This window comes from Pantherophis guttatus, chromosome 3, assembly GCF_059756535.1.
Source record: "Pantherophis guttatus breed Tessera chromosome 3, ASM5975653v1, whole genome shotgun sequence".
NCBI classification, from domain to species: Eukaryota; Metazoa; Chordata; class Lepidosauria; order Squamata; family Colubridae; genus Pantherophis; species Pantherophis guttatus.
In genome coordinates, this window is record NC_142065.1 from 187,684,263 (window position 1) to 187,706,789 (window position 22,527).

At 40.7% G+C, this 22,527-nt stretch overlaps 1 protein-coding gene across 1 annotated transcript in view; it reads right to left on the reverse strand.

Moving 5' to 3' along the window:
• Positions 1–4,709: 4,709 nt before the first annotated feature.
• The window catches only part of CDH17 (cadherin 17), a 49,769-nt gene continuing 31,951 nt past the window's right edge, over positions 4,710–22,527 (reverse strand). Inside the window, exons 12-17 of the mRNA XM_034422311.3 lie at positions 22,257–22,501; positions 19,886–20,016; positions 18,993–19,217; positions 13,703–13,819; positions 13,487–13,600; positions 4,710–4,845 (exon numbers count right to left, since the gene is read on the reverse strand). Of these exons, the coding sequence (XP_034278202.2) occupies positions 4,739–4,845; positions 13,487–13,600; positions 13,703–13,819; positions 18,993–19,217; positions 19,886–20,016; positions 22,257–22,501 (939 nt within the window). The 3' untranslated portion in view covers positions 4,710–4,738. The remainder of the gene's footprint in view (positions 4,846–13,486; positions 13,601–13,702; positions 13,820–18,992; positions 19,218–19,885; positions 20,017–22,256; positions 22,502–22,527) is intronic.

The following is a 22,527-nucleotide window of genomic DNA, read 5'->3' on the forward strand; positions in this document are numbered from 1 at the left end:
CTAATTGTTCCATACACTGAAAATAGGTACAATAAGCCTATCAAAAACGTAACACAACTATTTTAGGCTTTGGGGGTGCGCACATGCCCATGTGCGTGCACCAACATTTAGAGAAAAAAAAATACTGCTGCCAAATATAGCTATGAAAATTGGGAGGCTCTGGGGAGTGCAAAATCTGGATCAAACTGATACTGTTGTAGCCCCATTGATTGTACACCTTTTCTGTAGCCTGATTAGAGAACTAAAGTTTTTTGATGCAGAGAAATACATTGCACTCTTGTCCCATCACCATGGTTATTAATAGGCCACGTTTTATGATTAACGTTCTATTAAAAGCATAGATGTGTACTGTTGTTTACTAACCCAAATACAATCCTTTTTCTTTTAGCCATAGCTACCCTGTTTCCCCCAAAATAAGACATCCCCTGATAATAAGCCTGACAATTGGGCATTTGAGCGCATGGCAATAAGGCCAAGCCCTTATTTCAGGGTTCAAAAATATATAAGACAGGGTCTTATTTTCGGGGAAACACAGTATATAGCAGGGGTGTCAAACACAAGGCCCGCGGGCCAGATCTGGCCTGTGAAGGCACCCTGAAAACAGCAAAGGAATGACCCACGGTGCTTCTGCCAGCAAAAATGGAGCTCAGAATGAGAAATGTTTCCACTTTTGCATTTGAGCATGCAAGAAGGGACAGGAAAGGAGAAAGGGAAAGAGGAAAGACAAAAAAGAAAAGAGGGGAAGAGAGCAAAGAAGGAAAAATAAGGAAAAAGGGGAAGGAAGAAGAAAGGAGAATGAAGAGGGAAGGAAAAAGAAGAAAAGGAAGGGAGGAAGGAAGGAAGGAGATTATAATGAGAGTGAGGGAGGATCTGAAGGAAGTCCTGCCTTAGCACTTGGCCACGACAAGTGACATCGAGCTGGTCATGCTGGCCACCCCTCCGAGGTCAAGCACAACTCTAATGCGACCCTCAATGAAGTTGAGTTTGACACACTTGCTAGATAGCTTTCTTCAGAGTTCAAATGTGGTCTGTATTTATCGGGCTTTACAATAAACACTACTTAATTACACTTAATCAGGCATACCATGAATTCTAGAGTTAATATTTAAAGTTTGCCGAGGAATGATCCATATTACATTGGGACTGGTTCAATCTTTCTCTGTTGCCTTTGTGCCTAATAAAAGAAACTCAAAGGCAAAGCTGTCTAAGAAAGAGAGTCATGGAACACATTCCCCAATGATTCCATCAGCAGGTTGGTTAGGCTATAATATTGTCCTTGGCAGAAAATCTGCAGTTAAGCTAAACTTAGAAAATAGCTAAAGTTTTTTTAAAAAAAGAATAAAAGTAGATCTCATAGGAAATTAAGTCTGCCATCCTATATTAAGGCAGTTGTTCTTACATTACTCCTTTCTTTAAAAGGTTATTAGCCATGCTATGTCAATGATTTTCAGATTTCATTATTCCATGGTAGATATGTTCTACATATGTAGCTTGTTGACGAAAGACCTTTAAAGTAACCTAGCATAGAAAGTCTTGATAATCCTCAGAAAAGCATTGCAAATCTGAATCTGAATTATTATTTTTTTACTATTTATCTGTGGGAGGCAACCCTAGTGTGAGTTATCATCTTTTTTGTCTATGTTTTTACTCAATGTGAAACCAATTGACCTGAAAAATATATACTGCCATCACTGATAACATTCATATGATCTCAGAAAAGTATACATGTAGCAGTTTTCATGGGAGTTTTTCCTGACATATTCTGGGATAGTTACATACTTTACAGGAGTACTTTCTAATACTTTCTAGATCTGGCCTCAAAGACAAATGAGAACAATGAGAAGAGAGAAAGAAAGAGAGAAGATGGAAAATATTTGGACAAGATCTTGTGATATATCTAAGCCAGAGGTGGGTTTCAGCAGGTTCTGACCAGTTCTGAAGAACCGGTACCGGAATTTTTGAGTACTTTGGAGAACCAGTAAATACCACCTCTGACTGGCCCCACCCCCATCTATTCTCTGCTTCCTGAGTCCCAACTGATCGGGAGGAAATCGGGATTTTGCAATAACTTTCTCCTGGAGTGGGGAGGGAATGGAGATTTTACAGTATCCTTCCCTGCCACGCCGACCAAGCCACACCCACCAAGCCACACCCACAGAACCCATAGTAAAAATTTTTGAAACCCACCACTGATCTAAGTACCTTTCTTATAGCCATTTAAACGAAGTTATTTCATTGGTTGTATAGTCCTTTTGATATTCCTTAATAACCAGGGGTGGGTTCTAAATTTTTTTACTACCGTTCTGTGGGCGTGGCTTATTTTGTGGTGTGGCTTGGAGGTCATGTGACTAGGTGGGTGTGGCTAGCTGGTCAGAGTCATTTCTGGAAGGTCCTCGCACTTATGACCCGACTCATTTGTTTGCTTTTAACACTGATCAGCTGTAGGACGGCCCTTTGAAGCCCCGCGGCAAGAGTTTAAACAGTTTTTTTCCCTCTAGTCATCAGCTGGGATTCAGGAGGCAGCAATAGATTGGGGGTGGGACCAAATAAAAGGTAAGAATAACGTGGGAGGGGGGGAGAACCGGTTCGGTGATGTCATATCGTCACCGCTACCGGCTCGGTCAAACCGGACCGAACCGGGAGGAACCCACCACTGTTAATAACCATTAAGGATAAGAGCCTCTAAACTGCAGACCTGAAGAATTATGTCCTGGTCTCTTCTACTTATCAGTTGTGAGAGGCTAAAGTACCCAGAAACAGTCCAGAAACAGTTCGTATTATCAAGAAAAATATGATGCAGTTCTAAGAAATTTCACTTGCAGTTATCCCAAGATTCAGCGCAATATAAATTTACGAGACTTCAAAATAGGCTTATTAATTCCCTTTATTTGAATTTGTGTAGAATTGATAAGGCCATCACTAGAGAGCAAGCAGAACCAAGGGAAAATGAAGTTTATCTTTAAACAGTTACTAAAGGGGTTAAGGAAGAATGACTAATTTCAGTGGCAGGTCATTATAGATTACTGTTTAATTTCTTGTACTTCTTTTTTGGTAGATGTAGGCTACTTTTATCTTTAAATAGGATGAGACGGCATATCCTTATATGGCACCAAACTGGGAATTATATACAATTTATGCATATTTATTTGGAAGTAAGCCACACTGTGTTCAATAAGGCTTACTTGTAGGGGGAAAAAATGAAAAGCGAAAGACTGTTACTTTTAGTGACAGGTGTCAAACTGTCAAACCATGAGCTAGATGCGTCACGCACAGGTCACGCCCACCCTAGGTCCGTGAAGGGAAAAAACATCACATGACGGCAACATGACACAGAGAGTTTAACACCCGTGCTTTAGTCATAATGTCTAAAAATCTGTTCCTAGCAATAAAACTAACCAAATTAAACAGGATTGGATTGTAGGGAAAACAAAGGGAAATAATCAAAGCCATTAAAAAGAGAACGTTAGAATATTTTGGACATGTGATGCGACACCCAGAAAAATACAGCATCCTTCCTTAATCCTCCAGGGAAAGATTGAAGGCAAACGAGGTCCAGGCAGAAGAAGAACATCATGGCTTCAAAACCTAAGGGACTGGTTTGGACAAAACTTAGCAGCACTTTTTCATACGGCTGTTGACAAAAATAGGATTGCCAACATGATCGCCAACGTCCAATGACAGATATAAAGCGCTCCATGGCTTAGGGCCGGGGTATTTACGAGACCGCCTTCTGCCACCAATAGCCCCCCACTGGCCAGTATGCTCCCACAGAGAGGGACTCCACAATGTCGGCTGGTGACCCCCAGGGGGAGAGCCTTCTCTGTGGCGGCACCTGCCCTCTGGAACGACCTACCCCCAGAGATATGCACGATACCAGACCTCCGGACTTTTCGTCGGGCCTTGAAAACACATCTTTTTCACCTAGCTGGGCTGGCTTGATCCCATCCCTTCGGTTTTAATTTGTAATTGGTTTTAATCCGGGTTGTTTTAAATGGATAGCCAAAATTATTTAATGTTTTTTAAATTGCTTTTAAATTTTATATGTTATGTTTTACCATGGCTCCTGAGTCCTGTTATTTAATTTAATTTATGGTGGATAGCAGTATCAGGACTAGGATGTATAACTACCGTACTGATTTTAAGTTATTCTCACTTTGCATTGGGAGTGAAAACCTCTCCCGTCAAGCATGTATTAGTCCTAGGCAGAACCTGCTCTCCCAATCCTGCTCAGTAACTTGTCCGTAGCTTGTCTCAGAAGTTTCATGAGTTTTACACCCTGGCATCTATTTCACTTGAACTCCATAGCTTCCAAATGATTGGGAAGTTAGGGTTAGGGTTAAAGTCTCTGCTTAAAAACAGGAGGAAAGAAAGATAACAAATGCATTATTTGTGGCAAAGATTTCTAACATTCAGTGATAGGAGACAAAACAGAGGTGAGACCACACAATCTCTCTCTCTCTCTCTCTCTCTCTCTCTCTCTCTCTCTCTCTCTCTCTCTCTCTCTCTCTCTCTCTCTCTGTGTGTGTGTGTGTGTGTGTGTGTGTGTGATGTCTGTTCTTTTATTTTCTTTCTCTATCTTCTTTTCTATTTTTTTTCCTTTTGCACATTTTTTCACTGTATTTTTTAAATGTATTTCTTGTTACCTATGTAAATTGTTTTAATAAAAACATTCTTTTAAAAAAGGAGAAATCAACAATGACAACAGGAAAAACATGAATGTCCACTTTCATTTAATCCTTTAAGTCAAAGCATTCAGTTCAGAGGGCCTGATGGCAACAGGGGTAATGTTTTGCTCATTCTTCTTTTTACGCTCCATGTGTAAAAACACTAGTCCCAGAATGACACCTAAACAACAAACAAACAAACAGGAAAACAAATTTAAATTTTATTCAACTCAGTTTTTCTCAAACTAGAACCCTCTAGAATGTATCCTGCCTCTTCCCCTGCTAATTCAGTCTATGGTCTGTGCTGGCTAGGGATCATGGTTCTTGTCACCTGAGACATCTAAGGGGCTTTACGCAAAACCATATTTTGCAACCATGTCACAAACAAAATAGTATTTCCACAATGCCTATATTGTATGTGCTTAATTAAAATCTTGTGTTCCATAGAGCTTATTTTCCATTAAGTGTGTCCCAAAATAGCCTTAACAATTGTCAGAACTACACAGATTTCAGGAAGGTACCTTTAATACTAGTCAGGGAATAAATACAAAATCTTGGAAATGGTAGGAGGAGTTTCTCACTCCTGGTTCATTAAGACAGAGTCTGTGAATGATTCAGAGCATTTCTTCCCAAATTTCTTGTAACCTGAGTTGAGTTTCCATTTATGAGATAAGCTGCCCATAGACCTGCCTTCTCTTTCTTGAGTTTTTTCTGTCTGGTCTTCTTCCTTTCTCTTCCTCCAATTTCTCATAACAATGCAATCTTTTTTTTTTCTTCAGAAAATAAAATAATTTTATTACCACAATGCATTTCCAATAACAATTTAATATTTTGCTTCCCACTTCAAAAAACCTCTCAGTTTGAGATTGTTTCATTGATAGTACTGTACTTACGTAAATAACATGAACATTTAATTCTTTAAACTATATTTTCAATAATATTAATAATGGTAACATTCATATTTGCTTACAGTAATTTCCACCTGTAGAATTTCCACCTGGGAAGGCTAACAAAAGGTTAAGGGAAGAAATCTTGCTTCGCTTTTCTACTGAAGAAGTATGGGTTATTACTTCTGCTTACTAATTATTGTTCTTACACAGGTGAAATCCTTAAGGGAGGGATGTGTATACTTCCCACATACAACTGTAGCTACAAGAAATGGGTTGCTCTATATGATAAGCTTTTAAGAGATGTGTTCAACATATAAACTATTTTCAAAAGAATTGGGATACATACATTACTGTAAAAATGAATGTTATTGAAACAAAAAATAGAAACTATGGCTATACAAACATCTTGATTTACATAGGAAAAACCCTGGCTAGAACAGTAATGCACATATAGAACTACGAAAAAAGAACAAAATAAATATTTGACCGTTACAGGGAGGAGTCATAAAATGAGGGTGTGGCTAACTGATGAGGCCTTATAAGGTCGAAATAGATCTATCTTAGTCTCCCTTAAGTCTTGCAGCAGACATAATGCTGCATAATGCTGCTTAAATGTCTGATAAAGCCTAGAAAATAGTGATTTGGGATGTCACTTAACTATGGCTAAACAAACATCTTGATTTACGTAGGAAAAACCCTGGCTAGAACAGTAATGCACATATAGACCTACGAAAAAAGAACAAAATAAAAATATAGAAAGTAGACATGTGTGAAGTAGAGCTGCTTTGCAGAGCAATATTGACTCTGATCACCAGAGTATTTCATTCCAATTCATAACAATGCAATCTTATTAACAATCACTTGGGATTAATCTAAAATGATATCAATGAGTGTTGTATCCTAAGAATCATATATTAAATGTACTATAATTTGGTCTTAAACCAGGGTTTGAATGGGTTCATATGTTGCCTAAGTACATGGTACTTTCCAGACTAAGTTCAGAACCTTTTATATGGTTATTTTCGAAAACATATGAAGTCAACTCTCAATGATCAGTTTAATGGTTCCAAATATAGTGGTGTGTTTCTCTGTTATTAGAAAATTAATTACAACTAGGTAATTTTATTTTATTGTTCTTAATTTAAACATGAACCTAGTTAGGAGGCAACATTTAGATAACAGTCAAACTTGGAAAGCTAAGCAGAGTCAAACCTGATCAGTAAGAAAACTAAACCATAACATCTTCTTCACCAAAGTTGCAAGGGCCTGCTGGCCTAGAACTGTCCTCATACAAAAACAGTTGTGTTCTACAACTGAGCAATAATCCTTCCATGAAAATCAGCATCTGTCTTTTATTTTTCTACAACCAACACAAGTGTAAAGGCCATTTTGGAGGTCCAAATTAATAGTATCATTTCATCAGTGCAATCATTTCTCCCATGAATGGCAGTCTACCCTAATAATTACCTAGAAAAGTAATTGCCAAACTCCGCCCAGGAGTCCAGATCTTACGCAGACCTGATGATAATGACTAAAGGACAATGTCATGCAAACATCCACCACGACAGATGTACTATAGTGTTGTGCCAGATTTACCCAGAGAGGCTGGTGCACCATAGATAAAATAGGAAGTAGAAATTGCCAGAAATAGCTAAAGATGTTCTTTTGGGTGTTTCCCTAAAGACATTGCATGTTCTCGGATGACTTGGGATCTTGGGTGCTTTCCCTGGTGACCTCCCATGACTCTACTCTGGGTTCTACTTACCTTTACTACCAGTTCGCAATGTGAGCACGCGCAGAGAAGCTTCTGCGCATGCGCAGATTACCCATGATGATGTTGGGGCGGGTGGGCGGAGCCTCCCGCTGGTTTTACTATCGGTTCTATAGAACTAGACTGAACCGGGAGCAACCCACCATTGCTCTGAATCCCTGACTCAGCAAGTACCTGAGGCAACAGGAGCCATCTGCACATATACTGTGTCATCAGGGCCCAGGTCAACAATACTAGGCTTGTGTTCTGGAATTGCAGTTATTTTATCTGCATTTCTTGATGCAGTCAGCTTGTTGGCCAAGAGCCAAACTGTGGTTCATTTACCCAGCACCATTCAATAACGCAGGGTTGAGAAAAATGGAAATATATCTCTTTATTTCTGATCAAAAAATAAGGGTCTCTCTGTTAGCAAAGAGCTGGGGGGAGCACTGAGGAGGACTGGCATTTTATTTTTATACCTCAGGGTATAGGAAATTCGAAACAGAAATAAAATGGTTGGTTACAGATTTCTTATCAATACAGTATGTGTGTAAGTGATGTTGTTCATCATGGTAAGTACATGTGGACATTGTGCTGTTCAGGTGTTCATAGCATGACCTATACCAGGGGTCAGCAACCTGCGGCTCTGGAGCCGCGTGTGGCTCTTTCACCCCTCTGCTGCGGCTCCCTGCCACTCAAAATATGCGTCACAGCCATCAATGTGTGACACTCTCCGGCACACAATTTATTGAGCTTTTCAACCCCTGGTAGGCCAACCCAGGGGTGAAATCTAATCTTTTTTGCCACCGCTTCTGTGGGCGTGGCTTGGGGGGCGTGGCCTGGTGGTGGTCATGTGACTGGGGGGCATGGCCATTTTTTTTTACTTTTTAAAGCATTTTTAGTAAAAAATGCTTTAAAAAATAAAAAAAAAGTTTCCGATGATCAGCACCTGACCAGCCTGACCCCCCTTGCCAAGCCAGATCCAATGCCTCCTAGCCCCAAAGATTGCAAGCCTTTCTACCTCAGCTACCCAGTCTGGGAGAAGATGGGGGGGGAAGAGAGAAATAAATTGCTCGGCTGCTCCCCCTTTTCACTCAGCCTGAGCTTCTTGTTGCGGATTTTCACGCCTTGCTTCACACGCTCGGGATTGTCACCCTCATCTTCTTCTTCCTCCTTCTCTCCAAGTGGAAAAGTGCCAGGAGCGCAAAAAGAAGCGCTTGCTTGCTCCTGCCGTTTTTCCATTTGTAAGGAAGCTTTCGTACCTTGTGAAGCAAGTCTGACTTCCTGTGCTAAAAATCTCACCAGTACCGCTGTGCGCGTGGCTTGTGTGTGTGTGTGGATGTCGGGCATGGGCTGCTGCGAAGACCAGAAGCAAACACACACACACACACACACAGAGGCTTTAAAAGACCTTTGGATGAAGGCAGGGGTAGATTGGAGGGGTCATTTCCCTCCCCCTCCCTGCCTCCACATCGACATTCAGTGCAACACAGAGCGAGAGAGAGAGAGAGAGAAAGAGAGAGGGAGGGAGAGAGAGAGAAAGAGAGAGAGGCTTTAAAAGACCTTTTGAATGATTGAGGCTCCTTCAGGTTGGCCTCCAAAGAAAAGAGGAATGAAGGTGGGGGTGGATTGAAGGGGTGAATTCTCCAACTCTGGTTCAGCTGGCTGGGGATGGGACAGCAGGCACAGGCTGCTGCGAAAGACCAGGAGCAAAAAGACACACACACTCTCTGTGTGCACAGCAGTACTGGTAAGGTTTTTAGCGAGCAGAGCAGGAAGCCAGACTTGCCTTCACGAAAGCTTCCTTACAAATGGAAAAACAGCAAGAGCAAGCAAGCGCTTCTTTTTGCGCTCCTGGTATTTTTCCAATTGGAGAGGAGGAGGAAGAAGAAGATGAGGGCGACAATCCCGGGCGTGTGAAGCAAGGCATGAAAATCCATAGCAGAAAGCTCAGGGTGAGAGAAAAGGGGGAGCAGCTGAGCGCTTTGTTTCTCCGGAACTGGTAGAAAAAAATGCTTAAAAAGTAAAAAAAAAAAAGTTCCTACGATCACGCGTCGCTCAGCTGATCGTCGGAACTTTTTTTTAAACTTTTTAAGCATTTTTTTACTACCTGTTCTCTGGAAGTAAAAGCAGGAAGTAACGACAACTGGGCGGGTGTCTCGGGTTGCCATTGCTACCGGTTCTCCGAACCACCAGCTGTCATTGCTACCTACTCGCCCGAGCCGGTCCAAACCGGGAGCATTTCACCCCTGGACCAACCATGGATAAATCCAAGAAAAGAAAAGTTTCAGAAGAAAACAGAACGTTTAATTCAACTACATATGCTAGTTTTGTGGCCACTCAACAAATAGTCAGGCACGGGAAGGGTTTTGTGGCTCCCGGTGTTTTCTTTTCTGTGGGAAAGAGGTCCAAATGGCTCTTTGAATGTTTAAGGTTGCAGACCCCTGACCTATACCATATAGACCCCTGCTTTCCCCTCAACGCAAGATGCAACAAGCTTCTAGGTACTGTTCTAACCATATCCTCTGCATCTAGCTATGGTTTATCTTCAGGGTCTGCTTTCAGCCTTCCTTGTCAAGTGTGCAAATCTTGTTCTGACCTAACTAAGCTGCCTGCAGCTTCCTGTTCTGAGTTTCTATGCAGATAAGACAAAACCAGACTGAAAAGAATATGTTCCTTTTTCAAATGAAGTGCTTTCAAGGTTGGGGTCTCAGGTCTTCAAACTTAAAATCTGGAACACTTTGCTTTTGCTTATTTCTTGTAACTCTTGGTGATTTCAAGAGTTCCTGGCCAAGAAATACAATAAAATGAGTCTATGGTCGCTCTTGATTTCAAACATGGAACTGGGGACTGGATCTACCACTCAGGCAAATATTAAACTCAGCCTGTTTTATGTAATTCCTGAATTATAAATATTTTTCCTCCAAAAATCCAGATCTTGGCTAACTCAATCTATTTTCACAAGTTCTATCTTTATAAAAACAAATCTATAGTCTAAATATTATTATTTTTTATTTATATATTGAAAGGGCAAATTCTTTAATAGCGCTATCAATCATCCTGGCTCCTTTAAGTGTTTTCAAATTCCTCAAGACTCCTCATTTCATCTCCAGGAAAGGGATGCAGTACAGTGTATTCTGGTATTATCAAACTGTCTTCTTCAGGCTAAACCCAATAACTATTATCCAACTGTAGAAAGTTGGCACTTGGAGAATAAATTAATAGAGTCAAGATGACTCTACATTTAGACATCTACTAGATATAAGCAACATGTTAGACTACAGAATAACAGAGTTGGAAAGACTGGAGGTCTTATAGTCCAATCCGTTGCTCAAGCAGGAGACCCTGTATTATTCTGGACAAATGGCTGTCCAATCTCTTCTTATCCCTACCTAGAGTTTATATCAGGGGTGAAATCTAAAATTTGTTATTACCGGTTCTGTGGGCGTGGCTTGGCGGAGGGGTTATGTGGCCAACTTTTTTTTTTTTTTACTTTTAAAAGCATTATTTCTACAACCTTAAGAGGTTGCAGAAAAAAAATGCTTTTAGAAGCCTCTGATGATCAGGCAACTCAACTAGGATCGCCAGAGGCTTTTAAAGGCAATTTTTTCCCCTACAACCTCTTTGGCCAAAGAGGTTGTGGCAAAAATGCTTTTAAAAGTAAAAAAAACCAGCCTCTGATGATTGCACGGCTCATCTGGGCATGGGGGGAGGGGGCACAGGGATTTTTGCTACCGGTTCTCTGAACCACCAACCACCATCGCTACCGGATCGGGCGATCCAGTCCGAACCGGGAGCATTTCACCCCTGGTTTATATGTTGTCCACAAAATGCTGTACTCTTTTGCAAGCATTATATTGCAGTAATATCAGTTTTTCTACTAGAAAAGAATACAGGTAGTCCTCAATTTACAAGAGTTCATTTAGTGACTGTTCAAAGTTACAACATCACTGAAAAAAGTGACATATGACAGTTTTTCACAGTTATCTTGACGATCATGTGATCAAAATTCAGATGCTTGGCAATTCGTTCATATTTATTCGTTCATTGCTGTGTCCCAGGAACATGTAATCCCCTCTTGTGACTTTCTGACAAGCAAAGGCAATGGGGAAGCCAGATTCATTTAACAGCCGGGTTACTATCTTATCAACTTCAGTTAACAACTGAGGCAAAAAAGGTCATAAAATGGGGGAAAATTCACTTAGCTAATGTTTCACTTAACAACATAAATTTTGGGCTCAATTGTGGTCCTACGTTAAGGACTACCTGTATATGAATCTCAGGGCTAAAAAGTGGAGTTCTTGTGCTCTCTGAGTCTGGTTCAGTGATGGGATTCAGCCAGATCGGGAGAACCGGTAGCAGCGACTGTGGGAGGCTCCGTCCACCTGCCCGGACATAATGTGCAAACACCTTTGCTTGCACGTTCACATTTGCGAACCGGTAGGAAAGGCAAGTGAATCCCACCACTGGTCTGGTTGTTTATTTGCAGATGTTTCACTACTAACTAGGTCAGGAGTGGGCAACTATGGCCCTTTTAGGACTTTAGGACTTGTGGACCTCAACTCCCAGAATTCCTGAGCCAGCCATGTTAGCTCAGGAATTCTGGGAATTGAAGTCCACAAGTTATAAAAGGGCCATAGTTGCCCACCTCTGAACTAGGTAACATCATCCGTGTTCATGAGTAATGAAACATCTGCTAGCAAACAACCAAGCTCAGAGAGCACCAAGAATTCCATATCAGTTTTTGCCACTTTATTGCTCTCTTATTCCTCCAGCAATTATCATTGCCATTCCATGAAACAAAACAGTGGGTGGAAGCCAGGGGTAAAATGTAAAATCTGTTACTAATGGTTCTGTGGGCGTGGCTTGGTGGGGACGTAATGTGACTGGGTGGGCATGGCCAACTTTCTTTTTTTTTTAAACTTTTCAAAGCATTTTTTCTAATGCTTTGAAAAGCCTCTCTGCCGATCAGGAACTCACCTGGGATCGTCAGAGAGGCATTTTAAAAAATACCTCTCTGCTGATCAGGCAACTCAGCTGGGAGTTAACAGAGACTTTTCAAAGCATTTTTTTTACCACCTCTTCGGCCAAGAGGTTGCAGAAAAAATGTTTTTAAAAGTAAAAAAAAAAAAAAAACCTCTGATGATCACGCGGCTCAGCTGGGCATGGTGGGGGTGGGCAGGGATTTTTGCTACCGGTTCTCCGAATCACCCACCGCCATCGCTACCGGATCGGGTAATCCGGTCCGAACCGGGAGCATTTCATCCCTGGTGGAAGCTCTAGTGTAGCTTCTAGTAATCAGACCTACTAACAACCATATGATTAAAACATATAAAGAATGGTTGCTGTAATTGGATATGTGACGTATGTCTAGTTTGATGAAAAGAGGTGACATGATAGCAGTGTTCCAATATCTCAGGGGCTGCCACAAAGAAGAGAGAGTCAAGCTATTCTCCAAAGCACCTGAGGGCAGGACAAGAAGCAGTGGGTGGAAACTAATCAAGGAGAGAAGCAACCTAGAACTAAGGAGAAATTTCCTGATGGTTAGAACAATTAATCAGTGGAACAACTTGCCTCCAAGTTGTTATTCTATTTTATTTTATTCTGTACAAGCCCCATGGACATTAACTCAATTCTTGATAGGTATATCAATTAATAATATAGGTTAGTGAATGCTAACCTTTTTGCTGTTGTGTGCCAAAAGTGGCAGGAGTGCGGGGGGGTCGCACACACATGTGCCCACACCTATAATTCAATATGCCCTGCCCCCCATGTGCGACCTCCCCACACTCCCACACCGCGATGGCACGGTGGGCCAGGTAGGTCTGTTTTTTGCCCTCCCCAGGCTCCAGAGTCTTTTCTGGAGCATGGGGGGCGAAAATGGCCTTCTTCACCCCCCCAAGGGCCCTTCAGAGGTCAGAAACAGCCCGTTTCCTGACTTCCGGTGGGCCTGGAAGGCACGAAAATCAGGTGGCCAGAGTGCACATGTGCACTGGAGCTAAGCTAGGGCAACGCTTGCATGCCCACAGATATGGCTCCATGTGCCACCTGTGGCACGCATGCCATAGGTTCCCCACCACGGATATAGGGTTTCCTGCATGAGCATGGAGTTGGACTAGAAGACCTCCAAGGTCCCTTCCAACTCTGTTATTCTGTATTATGTATTTAAAACACACACTTACCAATAACTAGCAGAACACCAACCAGTATTCCAATTGTTGCTCCTACTGTTGGAAATGGATTTGGATTGTTGATTTCCATAAAGCACCTGTCATTGACACACCTGCACACGTTCACTATAATAAAAACATACATCCATTATGCAAGATGAACTCTAGCATGTGCCATAATAAAAATACAATTTTGCAAACACAATAAGTGACATTTTCGCTGTATACCTTCCAGAATGACAACAGCTTCCATTGGTGGCCTTCCATTGTCACTAATTTTCAGTGGCACATCATAGACCTTTTCTTCAAGTTCCAAGTTCTTTGGGGTAATGGAAGCATGATTGTCTGGCAAAACAAATAGGATGATGATATTGTGATTATTATAATGATCATAATACTTAACAAAAGTTAAATAATTTAATTTAAATAATTAAAGCATTAAAACAGTGTTTCTCAACCTTGGTAGCTTGAAGATGGGTGGACTTCAACTCCCAGAATCCCCCAGGATTCTGCATTAAAAGGCCTTCACTTTCTAACCACATCCAAACAAATATCAAATCTTCACTTGCTCACTGATTACAACATGGCTGAATTCAGCATTCATTTAGTTATTTAATTTTTATATATAAAGATTGGTAGCCTATTGGAAGTCTATTAATCCTCCAATGCATATTTTTCACCCACGTAAGTTTACAACGTTTAAATTTAGTACAAATGTTAAGCGTTGAAGAGAAAAGATAGAAAAAGAAATACAATATCAAAACATTTACAAAAACAATGACAAAATATTTAATAATATTTAATAAATGTTATCAAACTACTGGAAGCAGGACGTAGTAACTTCTAACATTGATGTTGCCTATGGAGAGAATACCTTCCCCAAAAAACACTCAAAGGCTGTAACCAGTAGATGCAGTACCAATAGAGAGAATGTTAACCAGGCTTCCAAAGGTAGTTCCAAAGTTTAATAGCAGCCAATGAAAAGAACTTGTCTTTTCTCTTGTCTCAATTAAATATGCATCTGCCAGGTTGAGACAAGAGATGAGAGTATCTGTCAAATCTTAGGAAACAGGCAGGGCAAGTCAAAAATCTATCATCTATCTGTCTGTCTGTCTGTCTGTCTGTCTCTCTCTCTCTATCTATCTATCTATCTCTATTTCTGTCTATCTATCTATCTATCTCTATCCATCTATCTGTCTATCTATCTCTATCTCTATCCATCTATCTATCTTTATCTCTCTATCTATCTATCTATCTCTATCTATCTATCTATCTATCTCTCAATATCTAACTCTCTATCTCTATCTATCTATCTCTATCTAGCTATCTATCTGTCTATCATCTATCATCTATCTATCTATCTATCTCTATCTCTATCTCTATCTATCTATCTGTCTGTCTGTCTGTCTATCTGTCTATCATCTATCATCTAACTATCTATCTATATCACCTATCTATATATCACCTATTTATCTATCATCTATCTATCTATCTATCTATCTATCTATCTATCTATCTATCTCTAGCTCTAGCTCTATCTATCTCTCTATATCTATCTCTCTATCTCTATCTATCTATCTGTCTGTCTATCTGTCTATCATCTATCATCTATCATCTAGCTATCTATTTATATCACCTATCTATATATCACCTATTTATCTATCATCTATCTATCTATCTATCTATCTATCTATCTATCTATCTATCTATCTATCTAGCTCTAGCTCTAGCTATCTCTCTATATCTATCTCTCTATCTCTATCTATCTATCTGTCTGTCTATCTGTCTATCATCTATCATCTATCATCTAGCTATCTATTTATATCACCTATCTATATATCACCTATTTATCTATCATCTATCTATCTATCTATCTATCTATCTATCTATCTATCTATCTCTATCTCTATCTCTAGCTCTATCTATCTCTCTATATCTATCTATCTATCTCTATCTATCTCTATCTATCTGTCTGTCTGTCTATCATCTATCATCTAGCTATCTATCTATATCACCTATCTATATATCACCTATTTATCTATCTATCTAGCTAGCTAGCTAGCTAGCTCTAGCTCTATCTATCTCTCTATATCTCTCTATATCTATCTCTCTATCTCTATCTATCTATCTGTCTGTCTGTCTAACTGTCTATCATCTATCATCTAGCTATCTATCTATATCACCTATCTATATATCACCTATTTATCTATCATCTATCTATCTATCTATCCATCCATCCATCCATCCATCCATCCATCCATCCATCCATCTATCTATCTATCTATCTATCATTTATCTTTATTTGTTTGTTTGTTTGTTTGTTTGTTTGTTTGTTTGTTTGTTTGTTTGTTTGTCACCCATCGGGGTGTGACTTGGGGCAGTTTAGAATATTAAAAAGATAAAATTTTATAAAATTTATACACAATAGGAACTAAATAATAAAAAAACATGGAGAGGGAGTGAGAGTGTGTGAATAGGATGAGCAGGGGGGAAGGTGGGATCTGTTGTTAGTCTGTCATTGCGAAGACACTGGAGCCCCAAGCCAGCTGCAGGGCCAGGTCTTTAGGCTCTTGCGGAAGGTCAAGAGGGTTGAAGCCGACTTCATTCCAGGGGGCAGGAGCAATGGCAGAAAAGGTTTTCCTCCTGGACCGCGCCCACCGGAATATCCTGGCTGATGGGACCCACAACATGCCTCCTCTGCCGGCATGAGTGGGTTGGGCCAATCACAGTGGGATCAGACAATCCCACAAATAGCCTGGACCTATGGTATGAAGGACTTTAAAGGTGATTACCGACACCTTGAATTGCATGTGGAAGCAAACCAGCAGCCAGTGCAGCTCACAGAGCAATGGTGTTACATGGCCCGACCTTGCAACTTTAAGAACTTCTGAATGTCTAACCAATCCCTGCTAGTATGTCACACATACACACACCAAACAAAACAGAATTTAACTATCTATCTTGCCCAACCCCCATCTAGACTATCCTAAATAGCAGCACTCGATAGCAGCACTGAGGTCGGGCTTGAAGTAGAACTACTTCAGTCCTAGCCCCACTGCTGCCACTCAAAAAGACCACCTCACATCGTTCCCCAAGCACACAAGTCTTGAGGAATGGCACAATTGCCTTGCAATCCAGTGCTCCTCAGGGTTTGCCATGTGCCACTAACCTTAATGTGGTAGTCTTTTTTCTGTTGACAGGCCCCTACTCAAGGTTGCTCCAGATGTCCCAAGGCCCTAGTTCCTTAAGCTACAATGGAGAATTCTGTTCTGTGGCCTATGCAGCCTCCAAAAACTATGCAAAATCATGCCCCATTTTGCACAATACTGGGGACCATGTGAAAGGACGCCCCATGTTTGTGTGGCTCAGTGGTGTGTTGCTACCGGTTCGCCCCGGTTCGGGCCAACTGGTAGCTGCGGTGGCAGGAGGTTCTGCCCACCCACTCAGACGTCATCAAAAACACTCTGTGCATGTACAGAAGAGCCACACGCTCGCAAAGCAAGCACGCATGCCCGTGTGCTCCCAATAGCGGACTGATAGCGCCAGGATTTGAAACCCACTACTGGTGTGGCCCCTGAGGCCTTGAAAATCATATGCAAATGGGTTGTGCTTTTGAGAAGAGTTGTCGGGTATTAGTGAACACTGGAATGTCACCCAAAATGTCCTGGCATGTCATCTTTGGCACGGTGTCATAGGTTCACCATCCCTGGCATGGAAGGACGTGATTTCTGAGTTATTCTCTAAGGTTTAAAATGTTATCAGCAGTAGCTTGAATTGTGCCTCAACACAAGACTTAACCAATGCAGCCTCTGAAGAACTGTGCAACATGGTTATGCCGATGAACAGCCACTATCATTCATGCAGATGCACATTGCCACAACTAGAATATCTGAAGGCTCTTCAAAGGTAGCCCCAAGCAGAGTGAGTAGCAATAATTAAACCTGAATGCAGGTAGTCCTTGACTTACCACCACAACTGAGTCCAAAAATTTCTGTTGCTAAGTGAGAGAGTTGAGTTTTGCCTCAATTTACAACCTTTCTTGCCACATTAGTTAAGTGAATCACTGCTGGCTTCCCCATTGACTTTGCTTGTCAGAAGGTCGCAAAAGGGAATCGCATCATCCCAGGATACTGCAACCATCATAAATACATGCCAGTTGTCAAGTATCCAAATTTTGATCACATGAACATGGGGAAGCTGCAACGGTTGATGTTGTAAGGTTGAATAGTCACTAAATGAACTGTTGTAAGTGTAGGACTACCTGTATAACAGAAGTACCGTGTTTCCCCAAAAATAAGACCCTGTCTTATATATTTTTTTGAACCCTGAAATAAGTGCTTGGGTTTATTGCCATGTGATAATAAGCCCAATTATTATGTGATAATAAGCCCAGAAGTTCTGCCACCGGTAGCCTCTCACCGGCCAGTACACTCCCACAGAGAGGGGCTTCTCAGGGTGCCGTCGGTCAAACAGTGTCGACTGGCGGCCCCCAGGGGGAGAGCCTTCTCTGTGAGGGTGCCTGCCCTTTGAAACGAGCTCCCCCGGAGATACGGAGGATCCCGGATTTACGCACTTTCCGCCGTGCCCTCAAAACTTTTTTATTTCAACAAGCTGGGCTGGCCTAACTCTTTTTAACTGTTCAATTTTAATTTGCTTTTTAAAAAGGGGTTTTAAAATTAGTATGGGCCAAATTTGTTTAATATGTTTTAAATTGTTTTTTAAATTTTATATTGTATGTGTTTTATCTTTGGCTGTTCACTGCCCTGAGTCCTTCGGGAGAAGGGCAGTATATAAATCCAAAATAAAATAAAATAAAACTTATTATCAGGGGATGTCTTATTTTGGGGAAAACAGGGTAGGTAGTCACCATGGGCAGCTCGGATCTTATCAGAAATGGGCCCAATTTAAGTGGGGAAAAGATTTTTTGGCTTTAGCAGTAATCTCAGTTTTCAGATACAAAGCACAAATTCTTAACCTGATTCCTTAAGAGGATTATCCTAAAACAGTAAGAGATGCACTCACATATCTAATAACCATAAGAAATAAATGTGTTTGTTCAACAGAAGAAAGTAAAAAGTAATTCAAATGTATCCTAAGACAAAGGAGATAAGAAATTCTAAATGAAGATTGTCTCCAGCTTAAAAGGGCCGTGGTGGCACAGTGGTTAGAATGCAGTATTGCAGGCTAATTCTGCTGACTGCCAGGGGTTTGATCCTGACCGACTCAAGATTGACTCAGCCTTCCATCCTTTCGAGGTTGGTAAAACGAGGAACCAGATTGTTGGGGGCAATATGCTGACTCTGTAAATCCCCTAGAAAGGGTTGTAAAGGACTGTGAAGCAGTATATAAGTCTAAGTGCTATTAGTGTTATTTGTTTGTTTGTCAAATATTACAACATAGGTATAGGTATAAACATAAACATAAGCTAGGAAGTAAGTATAGATAAATGGGGACAGTAAGACAGGAACAGCAGGCACACTGGTATGCTTATGCACACCATAATCACAAACATACTTACCATCCACTTTAGAAATGATCCAGTTGTCCTCATACAGTCCACCAATGAGGGAATATGTGAATTTTGGAATTTCTGAATCTCGATCAGCAATTTCAAATTTTGCACTCTTGTCTCTTTGAAGTGGGTGGCACAAGAACACAGTCTCGTTTACTAAATGCGGAGGATTATCATTGACATCTAGGAGATGCAGTATCAGTTGTACAACACTGCTTTTAGATGGTCTGCCTGTACATTTCAATAGAGCAAGTGGATATTTTAAAACTTGTTTTGAGAAATGTATAGCTGCTTGGTAATGCTTGTAGACATTACAAAAAAGAACAGAGCTAAGGGGCAGATTTCAAAATTTAGAAGTTGTTTTGTAGGCTGAAGGTACAGTAGTTGCTATGATCTTTACAGAAAAACACTTCTCTCTATCATTCTGACACTGGAAATAATGAATAACCAATTTCTAGTTCATAATGGAGAAGAGGAGATCTGGTTTTATCTACAACCCCATTACTGCCAACTTGTCTTATTAAAGCTGTGAGTTACCCCATTTCAAGTTTATAAGTTGCTAAAATACCTATTGAGACAAGACCAAGATTGGTGCTACCACCTTCATCTCTTGGCATCAAAGACATCCCAATGCCCTGGTAAAGACTCCCAGTAGCGCACACATCTGCCGTGGACTGACTTTCCAGGCAGTGCAAGCTGCCATGTTAAATATATATGTAATCCTAAAATACATACTGTAACATTGATATGAACATAGATAATTTTAAATAGCTTGCTACTCCCAGCCACTGTCACTATATATGGAGAAAGTCAAATGTAGAACCTGTTAGGAGGCACTTTGTCCAAGGCCCTTTCAAACAGCCAAGGTATCCTTGGAGGATAAAGTTTTGCTTTCTTACTTTGTTCAGTTGCAACAATTTCTACTATGTAGGTGTGGTTAAGTTCACGATCCAGTGGGGCAGCTGTATATATATGTCCATTGACAGGATCAATCTTCAGCCAATTCCTGTTATTTTTCTTCAGCAAGTACCTTGCAACCAGGAAAGTAAGACATGAGAAACAAATTTAGCCAAAAAGCATTGTTTTCAACAGTAGCATGCATCAATATGTGCATTTTCTTTCCATTGCTTTTAGAAATCTACCCCTGTTCATTGCCCATAAGAACAGATGAGCCATTTTTATCTGGCAAATGGTTTATCTATTTAAGATCTGTCCTCTCCTCTCCTCTCCTCTCCTCTCCTCTCCTCTCCTCTCCTCTCCTCTTATTGCCTTCTCTCCTTCTTTCCTTTCCTTTCCTTTCCTTTCCTTTCCTTTCCTCTCCTCTCCTCTCCTCTCCTCTCCTCTCCTCTCTTATTGCCTCCTTTCCTTTCCTTTCCTTTCCTTTCCTTTCCTTTCCTTTCCTTTCCTCTCCTTTCCTCTCCTTTCCTTTCCTTTCCTTTCTCCTCCTTCCCTCTCCTCTCCTCCCCTCCCTTCCCTTTTTTAGTCTTCAACTCAATATTAAATCCTGACAACTGCCTAGACAAATTCCTACAGTTTTCTTGGCATGATTCCAGAGGTGGTTGCCATTGTCTGCTTCCTAAGGCTAAGAGAGAATGATTGACCAAGGTTATCCAGTTGGCTTTGTGCCTAAAGTGAGACTAGAATTCATGGTCTCCGAGTTTCTAGCCTGGTGCTTTATTCATAACTGTGATCACTATTGCATACCAAACTGTCTCTCAATCAAGCAACATGTTTGGATCCATTTGTTCAACTTTCTTATCACAGAGAATCAATTTCCCACCTTTTGTTACAAGTTTTTGATGGAAACAGGATAGAAGAGGGGGGTACTGAAAAACAACTGTGCAATTGTTGACACCAAATACACTGCAGGAATGTGTCTATGATCTTGACTGGTTTTGATAACACTGAGTAGATGTTAACATTCTCCTCAAAGTCACATCAATTCTTCGTTGCAAAGAGAAGCTTCAGTAGACAATAGTTTTCAACAGGAAATTAACAAGTGTTAGAAAAATTATTCTACTATTCCAGTGAAATTCAGCATGAAGTATCAGGGGAAAGGTCACCCCCAAAACCTTGGGTGCATCCCTATTCAGAGTTCATTCAAACATAATACATTTTTAAATGCCATGTTAACGTGGCATTTAATTATATGAAGTATATTTAATTAATATAGTTATAGGGTTTTTGAACTAGATTTGTATATATTATACTGCTGAATTAAATATAAAGCCACTTATTTTTCTGTCCCATCACTCAAAAATCAAGCCATAAGTATGAAAAAGAGCCTTGAGCCTTGGTAGTACAGTGGTCTAAAGCACCCTGTTATTAAGAACAGCTGTCTGCAATTACTGCAGGTTCGAATCTCGCCAAGGCTCAAGGTTGACTCAGCCTTCCATCCTTTCTAAGGTAGGTAAAATGAGGACCCGGATTGTGGGGGCAATAAGCTGACTTTGTATAAATATACAAAAGGATGAAGGCTATTGCTTAGCGCATTGTAAGCCGCCCTGAGTCTCCGGAGAAGGGCGGCATATAAATCAAATTTTTTTAAAAATGTATGTCCTCTAGATTCATATATACCTACATGTTTAAACATGTAGCCCTATGGTGGGTCTCTAATCTGAATTACACCCTTTCTACCTACTGAAATTGACATCTTTATAATATAATTAAGTAATATAGGGCAGGGGTGAAATTCAGCAAGTTCTGATAGGTTCTGGAGAACCGGTAGCGGAAATTTTGAGCAGTTCGGAGAACTGGCAAATACCATCCTGGCTGGCTCCAGAGCAGGGTGGGAATGGAGATTTTGCAATATCCTTCCCCCAGGAGTGGGGAGGGAATGGGGACTTTGCAGTATCCTTCCCCTGGAGTGGGGTGGGAATGGAGATTTTTTAGTATCCTTCCCCTGCCACATCCACCAATCCATACCACGCCCACCAAGCCACGCCCACAGAACCAGTAGTATAAAAATTTGGATTTCACCACTGATACAGGGGTTACTTTTGCACATGCTAAATTTGGCTCTTTTTAATCCTCAGTGGTGTTTTTCTGGATAAATGTCCTAGATTACAAGCCCAACGTTTTGGTGATACAATATTTTATGCTCATCCAAAAAATGCATGCAGTCAAGTTAAACAGGCTATGAAAATACAATATGACATTTTAGGAGGTTCTTTCAAGGCAAGAAAGCAGGAGAATCTTCTGGATTGGATTCAGCAATGCAATTACTACAACTCTAATTCCCCCCCCCAAAAAATAGATTTTTGCCTTTACCTTATTGGGTATCCTTCTGGATCAAAAGCTTTTACGGTTGTCACATTGGTACCAATGGTCACATTTTCATCTAGCATAACTATATAGTTGGGATGGAGGAAAACTGGTGGTTCGTCCACATTAGCAACATGGACCCGTAAGAAAGTAGATGAATTTGAATTATACTTTATTCCAGTCACGAGAGGTTCAGGATTAGTAGCATTGATTGTAAGGTTATACACTGAATTTGTTTCAAAATCAAGAGCCTACAAAAGCAAAGGAGAAATTAAAA